This window comes from Macaca thibetana, chromosome 5 (assembly GCF_024542745.1).
Source record: "Macaca thibetana thibetana isolate TM-01 chromosome 5, ASM2454274v1, whole genome shotgun sequence".
In the NCBI taxonomy this organism is placed as follows: domain Eukaryota; kingdom Metazoa; phylum Chordata; class Mammalia; order Primates; family Cercopithecidae; genus Macaca; species Macaca thibetana.
In genome coordinates, this window is record NC_065582.1 from 150,632,672 (window position 1) to 150,653,547 (window position 20,876).

General features: G+C 35.9%; 1 protein-coding gene across 8 annotated transcripts in view; it reads left to right on the plus strand.

Moving 5' to 3' along the window:
• The window catches only part of ARAP2 (ArfGAP with RhoGAP domain, ankyrin repeat and PH domain 2), a 179,812-nt gene that overhangs the window by 84,978 nt on the left and 73,958 nt on the right, over positions 1-20,876 (plus strand). For all 8 annotated transcript variants that reach the window (XM_050791884.1, XM_050791885.1, XM_050791888.1 and 5 more), the window contains 8 exons: positions 545-630; positions 2,402-2,584; positions 3,526-3,700; positions 4,156-4,290; positions 11,838-11,982; positions 14,705-14,807; positions 15,345-15,543; positions 15,734-15,797. In XM_050791884.1, coding sequence (XP_050647841.1) covers positions 545-630; positions 2,402-2,584; positions 3,526-3,700; positions 4,156-4,290; positions 11,838-11,982; positions 14,705-14,807; positions 15,345-15,543; positions 15,734-15,797 — 1,090 coding nt within the window. The remainder of the gene's footprint in view (positions 1-544; positions 631-2,401; positions 2,585-3,525; positions 3,701-4,155; positions 4,291-11,837; positions 11,983-14,704; positions 14,808-15,344; positions 15,544-15,733; positions 15,798-20,876) is intronic.

The window sequence follows — 20,876 nt, forward strand, 5'->3', positions numbered from 1 at the left end:
GAATTGACAGTAATAAAATTCTGGGCTCTTACTCTCTTCCAGACATACTTGTTGAATAAAGTATTCATGTCAGATTTTTAAGGACACGCTTATTAGACATGTAACTAGTTTTACAATAGTCAAGTTTTTGTAACAGTAAAGAAATATCTGCATTTACATACATGTGGTTTTAGCAAGCTTTACAAAAGGTTTCCAGTGGCCTATTTCTAGCTGATTACCAAATGAGGAAATATTTATACATGTATCTGTACATACGCACACATGCACATAAATATATTTTTAAGTATAGTTTTTTTTTTTTATCAGTGCAGATGCTGATGATGATTGCTGCTGTTTTTATTGTAGCCAGCTGTGATTTGTCTAATTCCCACTACTATTGTTAGTGCTCTTGTCATCTTGTCATTGAGGAAAGCATGTATTGGCGTGTTTTAAGTTGAGGAGATATGCAACGAACATACACAGACATATACACTTTTTTTCAAAACAAAGTAAAATAAATTTACATACAAATTAAAATAGAAATGCAATTGTGTTTTGACTCTAGGCCAGCATAGATCTTTGGGACCAAAAGATTCCAAGGTTAGAAGTCTAAAAATGGATGCTAGCATTTGGAGCAATGAACTCATCGAGGTGAGTCTTATTTAACCTGAATGGGGTTGTGGTAGGGGTTCAGTTTGCAGAGACTGGGAGGAGGTATGCCATGGGGTGGGGTGGCAGGAATATTTCTCAGGGCTCTTTGATAAAGTTCTCATTACATTATGAAAATGGCTTATAGACTTTTTAATAGTAACTCTTTGAGAATGCTTCCTAAATGAGATAGTTATTTTAAAAGTAAAAGTATAGATGATCCTTAATAATAATAATAAGGACTTAGAAAGGTTTGCCAGTTTTTTTTTTATGCTGGAACTATGTGTGTGTGTGTGTGTGTGTCTGTGTCTGTGTCTGTGTATGTCTGTGTGTGTGTTTGTGTCTGTGCGTGTGTGTGTGTGTCTGTGTGTGTCTGTGTCTGTGTGTGTCTGTGTCTGTGTCTGTGTGTGTGTGTGTCTGTGTCTGTGTGTGTCTGTGTGTATCTGTGTGTGTGTGTCTGTGTGTGTGTCTGTGTGTGTGTGTCTGTGTGTGTGTCTGTGTGTGTGTCTGTGTGTGTCTGTGTGTGTGTGTCTGTGTGTGTGTGTCTGTGTGTGTCTGTGTGTGTGTCTGTGTGTGTCTGTGTGTGTGTGTCTGTGTGTGTGTGTGTCTGTGTGTGTGTGTCTGTGTGTGTGTCTGTGTGTGTGTCTGTGTGTGTGTGTCTGTGTGTGTCTGTGTGTGTGTGTGTCTGTGTGTGTGTGTGTGTCTGTGTGTCTGTGTGTGTGTCTGTATGTGTGTGTCTGTGTGTGTCTGTGTCTGTGTGTGTGTGTCTGTGTGTGTGTGTCTGTGTGTGTGTCTGTGTGTGTGTGTCTGTGTGTCTGTGTGTGTGTCTGTATGTGTGTGTCTGTGTGTGTCTGTGTGTGTGTGTCTGTGTGTGTGTGTCTGTGTGTGTGTCTGTGTGTGTCTGTGTGTGTGTGTGTCTGTGTGTGTGTGTCTGTGTGTGTGTGTCTGTGTGTCTGTGTGTGTCTGTGTGTGTCTGTGTGTGTGTGTGTGTCTGTGTGTGTGTCTGTGTGTGTGTGTGTCTGTGTGTGTGTGTGTCTGTGTGTGTCTGTGTGTGTGTGTGTCTGTGTGTGTGTCTGTGTGTGTCTGTGTGTGTCTGTGTGTGTGTCTGTGTGTGTGTGTCTGTGTGTGTGTGTCTGTGTGTGTGTATGTGTGTGTGTGACTGTGTGTGTGTGTGTCTGTGTGTGTGTGTGTGTGTCTGTGTGTGTGTGTCTGTGTGTATGTGTGTGTGTCTGTGTGTGTGTGTATATGTGTGTGTGTGTCTGTGTGTGTGTGTGTGTGTCTCTCTTAAATCCAGCATGGGTAAAATAATAGGAGAGTGAATGAGAACATTTGGAAAAATTTACTGTTCTTTACTTTGGTCATACTCTGTCATTAACTGTGATCGAGGCTACTTTGCTGTGTCCTGTCTCCATTTTCGGCTCCTGTTCCACCACCAAGCACTGTAGACAGCATTAGCCCACCTACTCGGCCATTTAAAGTGAATCTGTCTCAGTTGGAGTGTCAAAGAATGAAAATACTTTTGCTACTACTTGTGTTGTTTGCAATTCTTTACAAGCTAATTTCTTTCCATTATTTAGAGTGGCTAGGCTGTATTCAAAACTGATCATAGTATCTGCTTTCACTCCTTTTTCTGGAAGAGTTAGGTCTGTCAGTTGTTTTCCTGTACTTTATACTAAGTTATGCTTTAATTTGTAATATAATTCAGTTTCCTGCAGATTCAAATACCTTTTATGAACTGATATATTATGGGGTTTTTTTTTTTTTGACAATTCAGCTTTTTATTGTCATTGGAAACAAAAGAGCAAATGACTTTTGGGCTGGTAATCTTCAAAAGGATGAAGAATTACATATGGACTCACCAGTAGAAAAGAGAAAAAACTTTATTACTCAGAAATATAAAGAAGGAAAATTCAGAAAAACCCTTTTGGCATCTCTCACTAAAGAAGAATTAAATAAGGTATTCAATGAAACATAACAGGAGACATGGATTTTAATGTCTTTTTAATGATGTGCCAAGATTCTTGAGAAAAAGTAAAAAATCTTATACTATCTGACAAAATTATTTATTTTATTTCCTTTTGTGAGATTATTTCAGTGGTTTCCCCCTTGTTTCACTTAAGGATTCATTGTCAAAAAAGCATAATTCTTCCTCCATAACTGAAGTTTCCTGCTAACTCATGGTGCCACAATCTGAGGATTTGGAAGCAAATGGGGATCCAGTAAAGTGAAGTCTGAGGACTGATCTAATGTGGGAAGAAAGGATGAGAAGAGATATAGAGGCAGCTTATTATTTCAAGGCAAAAGAAAAAAAAATTCTAGCAATTCCTATTGTTTGTACAAAGATGATATATAGCATAAGTCAATCATATTTTTTATTGCCTCTTTCTCACTGTTCTTCCTCCTTCCTATCCTCGGCCCCCGAGGGGAAGATCCTGAATTTGCTTTGCACTCATCTTTCAATTTCTCATAGCACTTAATAATTCAAATATTCTGCAGCTCCTGATTAGATTGGAAAATATATATTAACATTCATATGAAAAACACTTAATGGTTACTTCATTATTATATTGAAATATTTTGATTCTCTGCGCATCAGTCATTATCATAGTATGTAAGCATAAAAATGTCTTCCAAAGCAAGTATGATGGATTAGGTTTAGAAGGAACATCATAGCAACCAAACAATGAATTGAGACTTGGAGGTCTTGGGTTGTAATTTAAATTCACACAAACCAGGCCTTTTGTGCCTATTGCCTAATTCATGGCATAATTATTAGTAGCTGCCTTAGGATAAAAGGAATACAGACTTTATCCCATACATGAATTGTCAGACTTTCACTCATTTTAATAGCTAGAATCTTTTCTTTCCTTAAGATGTGTATTTTCTTTTAATGACCAGGCTCTGTGTGCTGCTGTAGTGAAACCAGATGTTCTAGAAACAATGGCTTTGCTGTTCAGTGGAGCAGATGTCATGTGTGCCACTGGAGACCCCGTGCATAGCACCCCCTATCTGCTAGCCAAGAAGGCTGGGCAAAGTCTGCAAATGGAATTTCTCTACCATAACAAATTCTCAGGTTTGTCACTGTCTCTTCATTAACCTGGTCTCTTCCCATATATCCGTAAAAGGACTGAAGCATAAATCTATTTATTTTTCAAATAAGAGAAACCATCAGAATGAAGAAAAATGTAATTACCCAAAAGATGGAGGGGCCTAAGACTATTTTTTATATCATTTCAATAAAAAGTTTAGGAAGTCAATCTTTTATATTCCCTTAATCTTATAAATGGAAGATTAAAATAGCTAACCCACATAATCATTTCCACCAACATTAAATCCGATTTTCATATATGAATAATAAACATGACTTAAGTGCTTATTTGCAAATTTTATGCAAAGTAAAATAAATATCTCTTTATAATTATTCTTTGGTAAATTTTAAGTAGTTTTTCTTCTAGCTCAAAACTCATGTACGTATTATAAGCAAAAGGAAAATTGTTTATATTTTAGATATTTCTTTAATTTTTCTAGATTTTCCTCAACATGATATTCATTCCGAAGGTGTATTAAGTCAAGAGTCTTCCCAGTCCACATTCCTCTGTGACTTTTTGTATCAAGCTCCTGCTGCTGCTTCTAAACTCTCTTCAGAGAAAAAACTGCTTGAAGGTATTTTTTTCTGTTCCTTTTAGATATTGTCTGATAAAAACTTTATTCCATTATCAAAACAATTAGGTTTAGATTTTGATTTTTTGAGATGTTAGATTTGATCTCCAAGTAGAGATATTTTTGAGGATTTATAAACGCTTCTAGGTACAAATATTATTTCATATACTGCAGCAGGGATTTACCATTGGGTTGGAATGCTGAGTGAATTCTCAACAGAATTCACTGATATCTACCTTAAGGCTAACCAATTCTGTTTCAGGTTATAAAGGTTATTCCGACAAAAAAAAAAAAGGTGAAACTCAGCCCCTTTCCTTAGGGATGGACACCCCAACTGGCTCACTAGATAATGCAGATAAATGTGAACACATAGGAAGAAATGACAAGTTTTTAGTACATATTCAATTAGAGTACTAATATCAAAAAGTTCACTTTTTTTTTTTCTGATGAAAAGTGTGTGTGTCTGTGTGTGTGTTTGTTTAAGTAAAATAAAACTTAAGCTTGATTTCAAAAAATGATGAGAATCTGATTTAACAACATACTCTAGGTTTGGGGAATTATCTGAGCAGAGTCACAATGGGGCATTTATTCATTTATCCTTCCAACTCCTTGTGTCAAACTGATGCTAGGTATTGGGAGTTTAAAAATGACTAAGACACAGCCCTTATGCTCATGTATATACATTGGAACAAATCTGAGAAATATAGGCAGGAAAATATAATGCAATCTGCCTTACTGGAACAAAGAGTGTAAGAGAGATTAAGCTGTACCTGCCATTGATGGTGGCCACTGATGGGCTCTGGAGCCTAGCATTAATTCACTAGGTGATATAATTCAGCTATATTACTCAATCAAAAGAACTATAGAATGACAAACTTACTGTAGAGTGTTAGTCCTCATATATGTGATTTGCAGTTCTTATTTCAATATAAAAGCTTTATTTCCAAATATATATATATAAATATATATATATATTATATATATATAAAAAACATATAATATATCCTGAAGCAGAATTATATTGGGATTAACTATGCATTATTAGATTTTCCTGAAAAGAATAGCTATCCTATAGTGAGTGAGCATGTATTATGTGTAAGGCATGGCTTTAGGTACTTTACATACATTAATTATAATCCTCATAAGAGTCTGCAAGATCATTGATGTTATGTCGATTTTCACATGAACAATGAAGCTCAGCATGAAGCAGAAGTTTACACCTGATTTGTGTTCTCATTGTTACAGTAGCACTTTAGCTTTGGTCAAAGTGTGACAGCCAGATGACAGTAGAATGGCAGAGCATTTTTATCCTTTGAATTAGGTATTTTTGATTCTTTCGACAATTGATTTTTTTCATCCTATACTCAGCCTAGACAATAATAAATGTCAGATTTTACTGTTTTTGTTGTTTTGTTTTATTGTCTTCCACTTTTACTGTCAGTATTATCCCTAAGTAGTTAAAAGATAAGTGATCAGAAGATGAAAGTTCTTGGACATTGTGAATTGACTATATCAATCATCAAAATAATTAAAGTACTTAAAAAAAAGTTTAGAAGAATGTTTCTTCTAAATACTTGGATATCACAGACTCATTCTTCAGACCAGTTTTATAAAGATCAAATGGGGATTGAAACACAAGATTTTCTTCCCAAGACTTTTCAATATATTGTAAGCATTGTACAGGTTAAAAATAATCTTTATATTATTTTTGACAATTGTGGTTATAATATTTGTAAACTTACCAGTCTTCTTTAATATTTTCTTGAAACAGATTGGTTTTTAAATTTACTTGAGTACTACATTGATGTAATAAACAATTGTAACTAAATAATTCCATTTTTTGTATATTAACTATGGATATTTGGTTAAAATTTATTTTAAAAAAGAAACGGGTGCATTATCTATATATGTAATTTACGGATATTTTTCCATTTTAAAACACTATCTTTTAGGTAATATGAAAGTTAGCTTCTGTATTTTTTCTATATAGTACAATAGCAATGATTTTAATGAAAATAATCTGGCAGGGTATTCTTTGATTGTCTTAATATCTTTCATCCAATTTACCAGCAAGTTCTATCACTTCAAACTCAAAATAGATCTTGAAGCAGTTGGCTAGTCTTCATTTCCACTGATGTCCTTCCAGCCACAGTAACCATCCTGACCTACCTATGCTGCAGTGCCTTCCTTAATTGTCTTTCTGTATTTACCCTAGCTTCCCTTCAAAACTGTCTCCAAAAAAGAGGCTTATCTTTTTTGTTTCCTTCTTCCTTCCTTCCTCCCTCCCTCCCTCCCTCCCTCCCTCCCTCCCCTCCCCTCCCCCCTCCCTCCCTCCCTCCCTCCCTCCCTTCCTCCCTTCCTTCCTTCCTCTCTCTCTTTTCAGATGGAGTCTTGCTCTGTCGCCCAAACTGGAATGCAGTGGCACAATCTCCGCTCACTGGCACAATCTCCGCTCACTGCAACCTCTGCCTCCTGGGTTCAAGTAATTCTCTTGCCTCAGCCTGCTGAGTATTTGACATTATAGGCACCCACCGCCACACTCAGCTAATTTTTGTATTTTTAGTAGAGATGAGATTTCACCATGTTGGCCAGGCTGGTCTTGAACTCCTGACCTCAAGTAATCTGCCTGTCTCAGCCTCCCAATGTGCTGGGATTACACGCGTGAGTCATTGCGCCTGGCCAATTATCTTTAAAAATGGAAATCACCCAGGTAGTCAGAAGGCTGGGATAGGAGGATTGCTTGAACGCAGCTTGGGCTACATAGGAAGATCATGTCTTCTAAAGGTCAACAACAACAACAAACAAACTGGAAAACTGAACATGTAATTCCATTGCTCAAGTCTAGTGGCTCCTCACTCCAGAATATAACCATATTATTTTTTATTGTGACCTAAAAGACCTTTTTAGTAGAATGGCGTGAACCCGGGAGGCGGAGCTTGCAGTGAGCCGAGATCGTGCCACTGCACTGCAGCCTGGGAGACAGAGCAAGACTGTGTCTCTACATGGTTACTTGCCTGGCTGCACTGGTTTCCTCTCTATTCCTGGAACATGCCAAGTCCTTTTCTGCCTCTTTTGGTCCTTTTCACCTGCTGTTCCCTCTGCAAAGAGGGCACTTCCCCCAGTCTGGTTCCTTTTTATTCAGGAATCAATTCAGTTCCCCCTAGTTAGTGAGGCCTCTCTGACACCCTACTAATGTGTGAACCCACTGCCAGCCCTTCTCGTTCATAGGATGCTGTGTATATTCGTCCTACCACTGATCACATGGAGATGTGCTGTTTCCATTTATTTGTTTCTCTTTCCCCCGAAGTGAAAGCTCAATGAGGCATCAGCTTTTTCTAGCTTGTCAAGGATTATCAAATCTTTGATACCCAAAACAGTGTCAGCACATGGTAGGACATGATAAATATTTGTGGAATGATAGAAGAATCATTTTTTAGGAAAGTTACCACTAGTGTAAATGGATGACTCATATGTCAATAATTTGGTTTTGATCTGTGGATAAAAAGATATAATTGCTGGCACAAAGCATATTTTGTGCAGAAAGCCCCTACTTACAAATGAACAGGAAAAGTTGAACTATCCAGAAAAACTTCTGTGTTTGTTTCTTTTTCTCCCTTGAAGTTTGTGCAATAGTGTTGTTTCTGTTGAACATCAGATTTATGAAAAAAATGAATTATTTGGAAAGATTTAGAGATTAAAGTGTGGTTGTCACCTTTGCCTCTGAAAGCAAGCACTTGGATGCTACCACTCCATCAGCACTTGTCAGGACAGCCATAGAACAAAATGATTAAAAACAGAGACAAAAGTCTGGGAATAAAATGCATGCAGTTCCAGAGTTTCAGAGGCTTCAAATTGTCAGTTCAGGTTTTCAAGATTTGAAGTTTTTCTAGCCTCTGGTTATGAAGACTGATCTGTATTTTTCTTTTTTTTTTTTTTTTTTTCATTTTAGTGTTCATGAAAAGAAAGATGGATTGCTTTTCTTGAGCCTAAGCACAGAGTTGAATAATAGCATCCTGATTTTGTTTTCCCTTTTCCCACCTCGACCATATTTTTTCCCTTGATATCTTACCTTGATTTGTTTACACAGTATTCGATTTTTAAAAAGAAAGTGGTTGTTTTTGGATTACTAGAAATTATATTTCTGTCTGTTTATATTTAACTTTGTGGATTAACATTGAGGAATTTTGAAGATCTTTTGTTCTGTGAAAGCCTAGATTGTATAGCTTAAACATGTTTTTCCAAGGCTAAAACACATGTCTTTTAAATGAAAAGGATTACTAACATATATTACTGTTTGTAGTGGGTGTTGAATACTATTAATTTAGGAAATTTCTCATCATGAAACAAATTCATAGTTTCAAAAAATAACAGTTTTGCCTTTACTACCTCAGATGTATTGTATACATATGTATTAGAAGGTATGACTTCTTTACCCTAATACATTTTTGAGATGAATGTATATAGTTCAAGCATTTAACAGATACAGTGAGTAACTGTGTGCAGGCGCTAAGAGGGCAGCTTCCAGAACCCACCTGCCAGTGAGGTTAAAACAGCAACTTTCAGAATCCAATTGCCTGGGATTCCTTCCCAACTCTGATGCTAAGTACTTAATGTGACCTCAGGAATGTCGATTAACCTGTTATGTGCCAGTGAAAAGGGTACAAGGAAGGGACATAATATAACTGACATAACTGGGTTGTTCTGAGGATTCAATGAGTTAAAGCATGTAAAATGTGTAGAACAGTGCATGGCACATAAATATGATGATGATGATGAAGAGGAGCACTGAAGAGCTTATGTTTAAGCACAGTTGCCCCTGACTTCCAGTTAGCTTTTGAGTTTAGTTATGTTGTCCTGTAGGCTGTAGCCGACATTTACGGTATCCAACTATATTATGTCTATCATTCCATGGTAGCATTTCAGTTGGTCACCTCTGGGGAATTCTTTACCTGTGCTTGGGTAAATCTTGTAGTAATGTTTTTCTTCATTGATCTCAACATGAAGATTGAATAGAAAGAATGAATAACCCTTCTTGCCAGTCCACTAAATTTACTTGCATCCTGTAAGCTCCTATTTATGGAACAGCTGAGGCCTGAGTGTCATTCATTCTGCGGTCCCAGTTTTAAGTTGGTAAACAGCTTCCTTTAACAATTAAAATGACTTGTGGAGCAAAGAGGGTGTCAAGGAGGGTACCGACATTTCTCAAAGTCAGATTTAGGAGTGAATATCTAAATTAGCCCAGGCAGACCAGCATCATACAACATAATCTTGCTGAACCTTTTCATTGCTTCCCATATCAATGGGAATGTCAAGATTTCCTGTCACAGCTTCATTATTATAAATCCTCAAAGACAATATGTGTGCCTGCCTTGTCTGACTTCTAGCCCATTTCACTTACAAAAATAAAGCTAAGAAATGGTTACAGAAATGAGAAAGCTACAGGACTAACTCTCCTCAAGCTTATAATTCTAACTGAAAATGAGTTTGTACATACCATTTTAAAGAGATGTGTCATTTGTTTCCCATTAGAATTTACATAATGAGATTCTGCAGTCACATTTATGTTATGCTTAATTCATTTGGCACTGTTTGTTTAAGACCTTCGAATGGCTCCCACTTGTCTAAGTGAGAGAGGCACAAACTCCTGAACACCTGTCAAGTGAGACTCTTGGGGTCTGGCCTCTGCCGTGAACCTGCAATCTTGTTTCCCATTTCCCAACTTCACATGTAATCTGATTCTCTGGGCAAATAGGGTTTCTGCAGTTTCACCTTTCTATGACTTTCTTCTTACTGTTCTTTCCTGATGCTATGGAAGGATTGTGGCTCTGAATGCTTTTTTTGCTACTTTAGAAACATGCCTCCTAAATTATGAGGGATTATTTTATAGACTTTTTTTTCTTTGCAGTTTTTTTTTTTTTTAATCACTTCAATATGAGGGGTGGCTTACCTCCTTGAATGCTTCTAATCTACTAAAGAGACAACCTGCTGGTTATCATTTTGAACGCATCTCCCCTTTCATTGGATTACAAGCTGCCTGAGAACAGGGGTGGATCTCCTAATCTATGACAGTGATTAACTATGCACTGAATAATTGTGCATTTTTTATTTATTCTCTTATGAAGATTCTTCTAGACATCTGAGTGCATTGCTTTGAAATTACTTCCAAACTCCCTTTGATTAGTATTTTGACTTTATCTTTTCTTATATTTTAGAAACTCGCAATGAATGTTCATTTAAAAATTGTGGCTTTTCACGATTTTTATCTAACTGTGCAGGACGTACACTGTGACTCAGGATTTGAGGGCCCTGGAATTATATATCACTTTGACCAGGAATTGCTTTGGTCTCTGTTAGTTTTCTTTTCCAGTGCCCATAAAAGATTCGTTTATGCTATTTGCTTCTGCCAGTTATGATTGGACTTTCCATTTGGTAATTCATTTTCAGAGTACTGTGTCCTATCTAGCTCTTTAGGTGTCACCATTTTGATTGTTACTCCTTGTGATTGTTTTTTGAAGGCAAATACATTGTCTTGTTTTCTTTCATGTCACCCCCACACCCACCTAAGATTCTGATCATATGCTAAAGGAAAAATTTGAAATTAGTTTAATATATTCTTAAGCTTTTAAATTAGTTTGACTAATAATTTGAGACTTACAGAAAAGTTCTAAGAACAGTGCAAATAATTCTCATATACCTTTTGCCCAGATGTATCAATTATTAACATTTTACATTTGCTGTATTTTTCTTTCTGTGTATGTGTATAAATATGCCTATGTATAATACACATACATATGTATCATGTATGTATATACGGGTACATATTTATCTCATACTTTCTTTATATGCACACTTAAAAGTAAGTTGCACACATGACACCTCTTTACCTTTAGTAGTTCAGTATGTATTTCTTTAGAAGAAGGGCATTTATAAATAATACCTTAAAGTAACCACAGAACAGTAATCCAACTTCAGAAATTATCTAATATATAGACTTTCTTCATTATATCGAATATATAGACCTTAGTAGTCTTAGTGTCTGTAGATCGAATCTATATTTTAGGTGATGGTCTGATTTAGCCTGCAGGTGGTAGTGTGCTGACTTCCGTATAAGATGAATTTGAAATCTTCTGAACAAGCATTAAGGGCCCTGCAGATTCTGACCCTTCTTCTTTTGCATACCTACCATAAGCTGCAGTCTCACTTTTTATGCTACATTTTTTTTTCCTTTTAATACTCTGTACAGACATTTCATTCTCTGCAGCTTCAGAGTTGTTTTTCAGCAACCTCTTTATGGCTCTGCCTTCTCTGGTCATCAATGTCACAGCCATTTTTGTTTTATACATTCCTTGCTACTAGATTGTAAATTCTTTGGAGAGCAGAGAATATGACAACTTTATATCCCACGCAGCAATAGTATATACTTTATGTGAAATAGGCAATTAATAAATGTATTTACTTGCATCCAACCATTATTTAGAAGCATGTATTTGTTTTTAAAATTAGATTCGTGATTAGCTCAATTTGTTATTTGTTTTGTTTCCAATTCTTAGAGACAAATAAAAAATGGTGTGTTTTGGAAGGAGGCTTCTTGAGTTACTATGAAAGTGATAAGTCTACCACACCTAATGGCACCATTAATATCAATGAAGTTATCTGCCTGGCTATACACAAAGAGGACTTCTATTTAAATACTGGGTAGGTCTATCTTTACACAATTAGGGGGTAAAATGTATTTTCAGATAATTACACTGGCTAATGAGAGTTTTGTTATTTTAGTTATTTAGTTGCTTCTAATAGAAGGGTTGAATGGTTTTTGAAGCTTACTTACCTTGCACTTTTGGAAATTTCTTTTGGGAATTCACTATAAAGCAGGAAAACTAAAATATTTACAGTAGGTAATATGAAGTGCTAACATGTTTGAATCAAATCTTTATGTATTTTTTTTTTTTGAGATGGAGTCTCACTCTGTCACCCAGACTGGAGTGCAGTGGCGTGATCTCGGCTCACTGCAACCTCCGCCTCCTGGGTTCAAATGATTCTCATGTCTCAGCCTCCTGAGTAACTGAGATTGCACATGCCATCACACCTAGTTAATTTTTATATTTTTAGTAGAGATGGGGTTACACCATATTGATCAGGCTGGTCTCAAACTCCTGACCTCAAGTGATCTGCCCATCTCGACCTCCCAAAGTACTGGGATTACAAGTGTGAGCCGCTGTGCCTGGCCAAATCTTATGTAAATGTATAGCATATCATTTATGACCATTGTAGTCATTTAATTTTTTTACTTATTATTTTAAATAGTGTACTAGTGGTAAAATTCATTTATCCATTTAATGAGTATCATAATTAAAACAGATAAGAAAGGAGAATATTCTGTGACGATCTATTCACATTAAAATAAACTATTTAATAGTATATTGAAATGCTAAATTTCTTAAAGATATATTTGTTAATTTAATGGTCAGAAAAAGTCACAATGAATAGATTAAGCATTATTTATGTAATATATTTGACTCACCTATACTATAGTTTAAATAAATCTCCGTGAGGACTTTAAAAGCAGGCCCCTAAGATCTTTGGTGTGAAAGTATCTTATCATGTTTTTTGATGTAATTAATGAAAAACATTGACATTAAAATCTGAAAAAAATCAGTTTTATAGGAGCATAGATTTTAAATAAGATTTTTATATGAGAAAGGGAAGAGATTTGCAAAGCTCTTATTTACATAAAACTACATTGAGGCCGGGCGCGGTGGCTCAAGCCTGTAATCCCAGCACTTTGGGAGGCCGAGACGGGCGGATCACGAGGTCAGGAGATTGAGACCATCCTGGGTAACACAGTGAAACCCCGTCTCTACTAAAAATACAAAAACTTAGCCGGGCGAGGTGGCAGGAGCCTGTAGTCCCAGCTACTCGGGAGGCTGAGGCAGGAGAATGGCGTGAACCCGGGAGGCGGAGCTTGCAGTGAGCTGAGATCCGGCCACTGCACTCCAGCCTGGGTGACAGAGCGAGACTCCGTCTCAAAAAAAAAAAAAAAAAAAAAACTACATTGAACATATTACCTTTATTTTATGATGACTAATTGAGATGACTTGTTTTCTAGTAAATCTGATTTGATTTATGATGTGAACAAAACTGATTACTAATTGACTGTTGTTTTAATCTTAATAGTGTTTTACCCTAAATGATTATTCAATGTAATATGACTTATGGAATGTTAAAATAAGTGGATTCTATATATTAAATTACTAATTAGTAAATGAAATATAACAAATATAATTAATACTAGTTTATGTCAGTATATTAATATGTTAAAAATAAAATATTCTTGATAACATATACTGATACAAGTAGATACGCAAAGAGAAAGTACCTACAATGAGATGCGGTTAAAAAATAATTGTTGCCATAATATTCTTGCTGAATTGCCTCAAATAGCACATTGGAGAGTATGACCTCAATAATGTAGGCACTGAAGAGTTATATAGACATATTTTAGGAAGAGAGCTGAAAGAAGTGGTAAGGAGATTGGAGGAAGAGAGACTGTAATTGTTGAGAATTTAACTAGAGGAAGAGAGTGAACTGATAAGATTAAAAGACTGACTGGACGAAGAGTTGATGTTAAGTGGAAGAATAAGTTACACTCAAGGGTTTTGAGCTTGTTGTGATGAGGTTGATTGGGATGCTTCTAAATTAGGACGTGAAGGAGATACAGCAGGCTTGGGATGGAAAAGAGGAGAAAGGAAGATGACTTTGGCATAGGGTATTTTGAGATTTTTAGGTAACAGTAGCACACATACTTAGCGTGTGCTAAGAAATAAATGGAGTTGTGAATGAGGAACTCAGGAAAGAATTCAGAGCATGGTATGTTGCTTTAATGTTATCTATAGTAAGAGTTAGAAATTTGGGGTAAGTTGAGATGATGAAAGGAACATTTATCTTTCTTACGAAAACTGTTAAGAGTGTTAATGCTTCATGTGTTTGTGTTCTGGAGGGAACCTGCTGTATGACTGGGCCTATTTGAAATTAGACAAGAAGAGTATTAAAAACTGTTTGGGCAACGTTTGCTTTGAACAGTTGGTCAGAGTAAATCAAGAAGGAGTGGTGAGAGAGGGAAGACCAGACCAAGGAGAGCCCTTTGCTACATCAGTCAACTGATGAGTGTCCAGGGCGTAAACAAAGTTACACAATAGAATGATTAAGTGATTATACAAAATATTCCTTTTGTCCAGTCCAGTGTGTTCCATTTACCTCATCTGAGTAAAATGCAAACCATTAACAGAATCTAATAGGATGATTTCACAGCATTACTTTATTTTAAAAGGCATTTAATTAAAAACTTGACCTGTGTGCTATTTGTTTTCTTAGGAGCCAAACGTAACTGGTAGTATCTTTTTATTTGTGCATGTTTTAGGCCCATCTTTATCTTTGAGATCTACCTACCCTCAGAACGTGTGTTTTTATTAGGAGCTGAAACATCTGAAGCTCAAAGAAAATGGACAGAGGCAATAGCCAAGGTATTTAAATATTTGTTTTCTAGTTGCTCAAAAGAAGTAGCTACCTTCAGGAGCCTTAAGCAGGGAAGAAATTAAAGTAAAACTTGGAGAAATAATTATTCAAATTAAGGCCATGTTTTTGATGGTTAGGATATTCTCAATATTGTAAAGTCATTTCTGTGTGTGTCTTTTTATAGGTAGATATTTTATTCAAGGTATACACAAAGGAGAAAGGAGCAGATTCAGGAAAATATATAAATGGAGAAAAATGCTGAAGGTTGACATTTTGAAAAGTTCTACAAATCAATCAAGAGAATGTCTTGCGGTTTCAACTCTGTAGCAAGACAAGTGGTTTAAGATGCTGCCATTTGAAAATACATTATAGTTGTTCAGTTTTAAGACTGATAGCAAGTTAAATTGTTTTGAATTTGGTGTTACCTTTGAATCTTTAAAATAGAAAAACTAAGATAATTTGTCTACCTTCTCTCATATCTGTAGATAGGGAAGGGATTTCCTATTTTCACTGTCTTTATTACTTTTTTGTATTTGTTTTAACAGCATTTTGTTCCCTTATTTGCTGAAAACTTAACAGAAGCTGACTATGATTTGATTGGTCAACTCTTCTACAAAGACTGCCATGCCCTGGATCAGTGGAGAAAAGGCTGGTTTGCTATGGACAAATCCAGTTTGCATTTTTGCCTTCAAATGCAAGAAGTTCAGGGAGATAGAATGCACTTAAGAAGACTGCAGGAGCTAAGTAAGAGTTTTTTTCCTCCCTTATCTTTGGAACACTTTTCTTTGTTGCATACAATAGTGGTAGCCTTTAGTAAAATCTTGATGGCTCACTCCCAAACTTATGACTAAGCAGTATTAATATTTGTGTCTTCATGGATGTTTATTGTAGGGTTTTAAAAAAAATAAGTTTTTGCTTTTTGTTCTCCCTTCAGCAATCAGCACAATGGTTCAAAATGGGGAAAAACTGGATGTCTTACTCTTGGTAGAAAAAGGGAGGTAAGTGCCTTTTTGCTTTTTGTTCTTTATCTCAACAACTCTGGGCAGTGGGATTGTTTTGTTGTTATTATCTTGAGGGAGAAAATAATATTTTAAAACCTGTTGAAATTTTCTGAATCATATAAATATACATATATATAGTATATAGTCTTTCTTTGGAAAGACTATACCAATGATTGGCTGGGAATATTTGAATGAAAGAGAGAGTGGGAAGAAATGATTTCAGAGATACCCACAACCTTATCATATAGGACCTTATCAGTCATGATGTGTAAAGATTTGAAATTTAATCAAATTATGATGGGAAGCTTCTCAGTCTGAGAGCTGGGAAGTAGAATGGTCTGATTTATGTTTTTACTGGATTACTCTGACTCCAGATGAACAAGCTTCTGGGGGATGAAAGTGAAAGTGGGTGTTTAGTTAGGATGCTGGCCGGGAAAGCAATGGCTTATCTGAGAATAGGAGTGGTTGGATATATCGTGAAGGTAGAGGTGTCAGGATCTGTTGATGGATTAGATAACTGTAAGAGGCAAGGATGATGCCAGAATTCTTGACCTGAGCAATTACTGAATTATGGTGCTGTTTTTTGAGAGAACAAATACTTGGAGCATAGAGGTAGGATATTCGTAAGTTTAAGACAGTAGATCAAGAATTTGGTTTTGGGAATGGTAACTCGGAGATGTCTCTTTGGTGGCAAAGTGGATCTGGTGAGTAAGCAGTTGAATATGCATGTCTAGAATTAAGTGAAGAAGTTATATCTGGAGATATAAATTTGGGAGTCACCACTGTGCTCATGCTATTTTGCTAAGGAACTGGACAGGTTCACTTAGTAGAGAGTGTGGATAGAAAAGAGAGTTGAAGATATAGCCGGAGGTCCCCCAATATGTAAAGGTCTAGAAGAGGAGATGGTCAAGCAAAGAAGCCTGAGAAGGAGCAGCCGGGGACATACCAGAGCAATTAGGAAGACAATTTCTTTTATTTTTAATTTTGGATTCAAGGGGCACATATCTACATATGTGCAGGTTTGTTACATGGATATATTGTGTAGTGCTAGGGTTTGGGCTTCTATTGAGCCCATCACCCAAGTAGTGACCATAGTACCCAATAGGTAGTTTTTCAGCCCTTGCCCCCTTCGGTCCCCACTTTTGGAGTCCTCAGTGTCTATTATTTCCATCTCTATTTCTGTGTATACTCATTGTTTATCTCACACTTATAAGTGACCACATGCAGTATTTGATTTTCTGTTTCTGTGTTAATTCACTTAGGATAAGGACCTTCAGCTGCATCCATGTTGCTGCAAAGGACTTGACTTCATTCCTTTTTTATGGCTGTGTAGTATTCCATGGTATATATGACCACATTTTCCTTAGCCTGTCAACCACTGATCGGTACTTGAGTTGATTCCACATCTTTACTCTTGTGACTAGTGCTGTGATAAACATATGGGTTCAGGTGTCTTTTTGGTAGAACCATTTTTTTTTTTTCCTTTGGATAGATACCTAGTAGAGGGATTGCTGGATCAAATGGTAGTTCTATTTGTAGTTCTTTGGAAAATCTTCAAACTGCCTTTCTTCTTCAACAAATTAGGTATTTTTTCCCCTTGGCTTCTTGTAATTTGCTTTAAAAAAAAAACAAACTCTTAATTATACTGGTTCAGTATGGTTTGCTTTATAATAGTGCAAGATTATTTGTATTCTTACAAAAAAGTGAGCTAGAGAAAAGAAAACGCTATTAAAATCATAGGATAAAACATATTTACTACTCATTAAGTGGAATTAGATCATCATGAAGGTATTCATCAGTGTCTTTATATGTGTAGGCGGAGGAGGGGTTGATCATGCTGTCTCGGGGGGTGGCAGAGACAAAAGAAAAATCTGTATGAAGGAATCTGTGCAGTTCAATCTTACGTTGTTCAAAGTTTAACTGCAATATTAAAATATAGCTAAATAAGCCTTCATTTGATTATTTTTATTGCTGTGACAAGGATAATGACTTTCAATGGTTTTCGGAACCTGCCTTTCCTTCAACTTCGCGGGACGACATCAAGAGCTTTATACAGCAAGAATATTACTGATTAGATATTTATGTCAGATTGCGTTTGTTAACTTCTAGGCATAATTAGGACTTTGCATTTTTACTTATTTCTTGGATTATTATGGTTAATGATACTTTATATTCTTATTTTTGGTACCAGATGATGATTTCACTGTACTGTCAGAGTATTGTTAATTTTATGTCCAGAAATAATGAGGAATTATTAGGTATAGATAGGATTTGACATTAAAATACTAGCATAAATGCAGTTTTACAGTCATTTATTAATATTTATGGAATGCTTACTGACTGCCACTTCCATGGCAGGAAAATAAAAAAGGTAAACAACATAAACTTGGTGTCTGACCCCTCAGAGCTTATGTTCAAACAGATAGGCAAGCATCAGCTTGGCAAATGTGTTTATCCTTTTCATTTTTTCAGGTTATTATAGCCAAAGTATTTTTGTACCATTTTTTTAATCTATGAAGGATTTGACCAGTGGTACATAGGTTTGAATTAAAATGTAGCAAACGTGGATTAGAATGATTTAGTTTGATGAAATTCTATTTAGTGCTTACTGCATACAGTCCACCCCCTCACAAATGCAAGATATGGAAGCCCGGGCACTAAATGTTTTGTTATTTTGTACGTTTTGATCTTACCCTGTACTGTAGGAATCAGGAGATGAAATTCATTTGTAATATTATTTTTGAGTTCATGGAAAAGTAGAAGACTAATGAATTCCAAAATAATGGTCACAGACACTTAGTAACATTTTTGGTAATTGAAAGTTTTTGTCTACATGTGTTACTAACAAGTTATGTTGAAAGTATTTTTATGAAAGTGAAGAGTAATAATAGGAGTGGGAGAAACGTGAGGATATATATAACCAAGTTATTTTCCTTAAATCTCTTCGCATAGCTAATGTACTATACCCACCACTTAAATGCACCTATATTATCACATACTTCTGTCTTTGGTTTACTTGCTTTTCCTTTTTACTCCAAATCAATATCATCTGATAGTAACAATGATGACAGTGGGGCAGTTACCATGTGCCAAGCCCCATTTTAAGTACTTAAATAGCCTTCTTTTGCCTATATGATATTGAGGAGAATGGTTCATTTTAAAGTTAAGGTCATTTTGTAACTTAAATTTTTTTTTAAAAAAGTGTTCAATATTCATTTACCGATATCTTTGTAAAGATATTTCTCAGGATTTAAATAAACCATAGAGTCTGGATAGACACTATGAGTTACTAGAATTCAAAATTTAAGCATTTATTAGAAAAATAAAAATGTTTACTAGAAAGCATTTTTATAAAATTGTTAGAAAACATGTCCATACAATTCCTACCTAATTGAAAATGGAGTAGAGAGAAGGGAGGTCAACATCATGCATAAAAGTAAAGAATCTGCACAGTAGATGACAAGAACATGAGGTTATGAACCCTGACAGAGCAAAGACCATACATACGTGGCAGGCACAGCACCCTGTATGGTGCAAAACAGGGTCTCATATTTATGTATCTACTTATTTACATAGACATATAAACATATATGTGTGTATTCTGTGACTACATAGACATCATATAGGGAATGATGGAAAAAGGAGCAGGTTTGGGAGAGAGCCAGGGAGATAATGAGTTTAAGACATGTTGAGCATGAGATTTCTTATAAGTGATCTAAGAATAAATTGATGGGAGAAAGTTATTTTTATGGATAAGATATTCATGAAAAGATTAAGAGGTTGGAAATACAGATATTGGAGTTATCAGCGTGAAGAAGGAAGAAGGTGAAATTACTTAGGGTGATTCTATGGAAGGAGAGAGGAAGAAATCCTATGTTGGAGCTTTGATGACTATACATCATTTTTAGGGGAATTTGTCAGGCAGTAGTAGCTGCTTGTTTACTCAGAGAGTGAGGCCAGAAACTAAGAGAGAGTACAAAGTGTTGTAAAGCCCAGGAAGAGAGTGTCTCAAAAAGGAAGGATCAGTTAAAAATGTCAAGTGCTGATACAAGGACATGCCCAGTGAGAATAAACACTCCATGAGATAAATGATTTGGAGTCCATCTGATGACTTGGGGCAGAGCAGAAGTGAACAGGCAGGTACTAGATCAGATTAAGAATGAGAACTTAGTAAAGTGAGATAGCTGGTGAGGTCACTTTGTCAAGATGTCTGGAGGGAGGTTCATAGGATTAACTAGGTAAGGGATTTGACCCAGAAAGGGCATATATGTGCAGTTTGTTTTCAGATGGCTTGAACTTGTACACGTATAAATTTTGATGGAAAAGGAACATAAAATGGGAGGGATTGAAGGTCTAAGAGAGAGTACAAGCAAGAGAGCAAGATCCCTCAACTGCAAAAGTAAGAAAAGAAGAATTGATGGATGATTTTGGATGTTGATAGTTTTCTCCATGTGGTAGTGGGATGTTGAGAGAGATACCAGTCAATTTTCAATTGCTTTGTGAACTGGGAGATAAGAGTGACGACCCTTGAGCTTCTGGCCTGGGTGATTCTGTGAATGATAGTATCATTTGCCAAGATAGAGACTATGCACTTCTCGCCCAGTACTCAAACATAACTAGTTAATTATAGCTGTGATTGTTGAAAAGCTGTTTCAGTACCATGCCAAAAATGAGAAAATTTCATTGTACCACCCTTGTTTGCATCTCCCTTTTGATCTATTAGCCCTTTGGGAAATGATGACTGTCAGCAATGGTAGATTCTGTTAGACTTGTCAATGACAGATAAAATTGTGGCTTCTGGAAGTAAAACAACTTCCAATTATTTATACTGATGGCCTGTAGAGATAGTGTGAATAGTTGAAAGAAAGAAAAACCAACCAGCTGTAAGCTTGAACCTTTAATTTTTGCTAGTAGCAGCTTGAGCCAGAAATGTAAATCATACATAAATTTAATGAGTTAATTTCACATATTTTTCCTGTTCTTATCTACCTTTGATTAAAATGCTGAAAAACATTAATGGTTTTTAAAAGCAAGGAGGAGAAAGAATCCCCTAAACTGGAAATGTTTATAAATTGA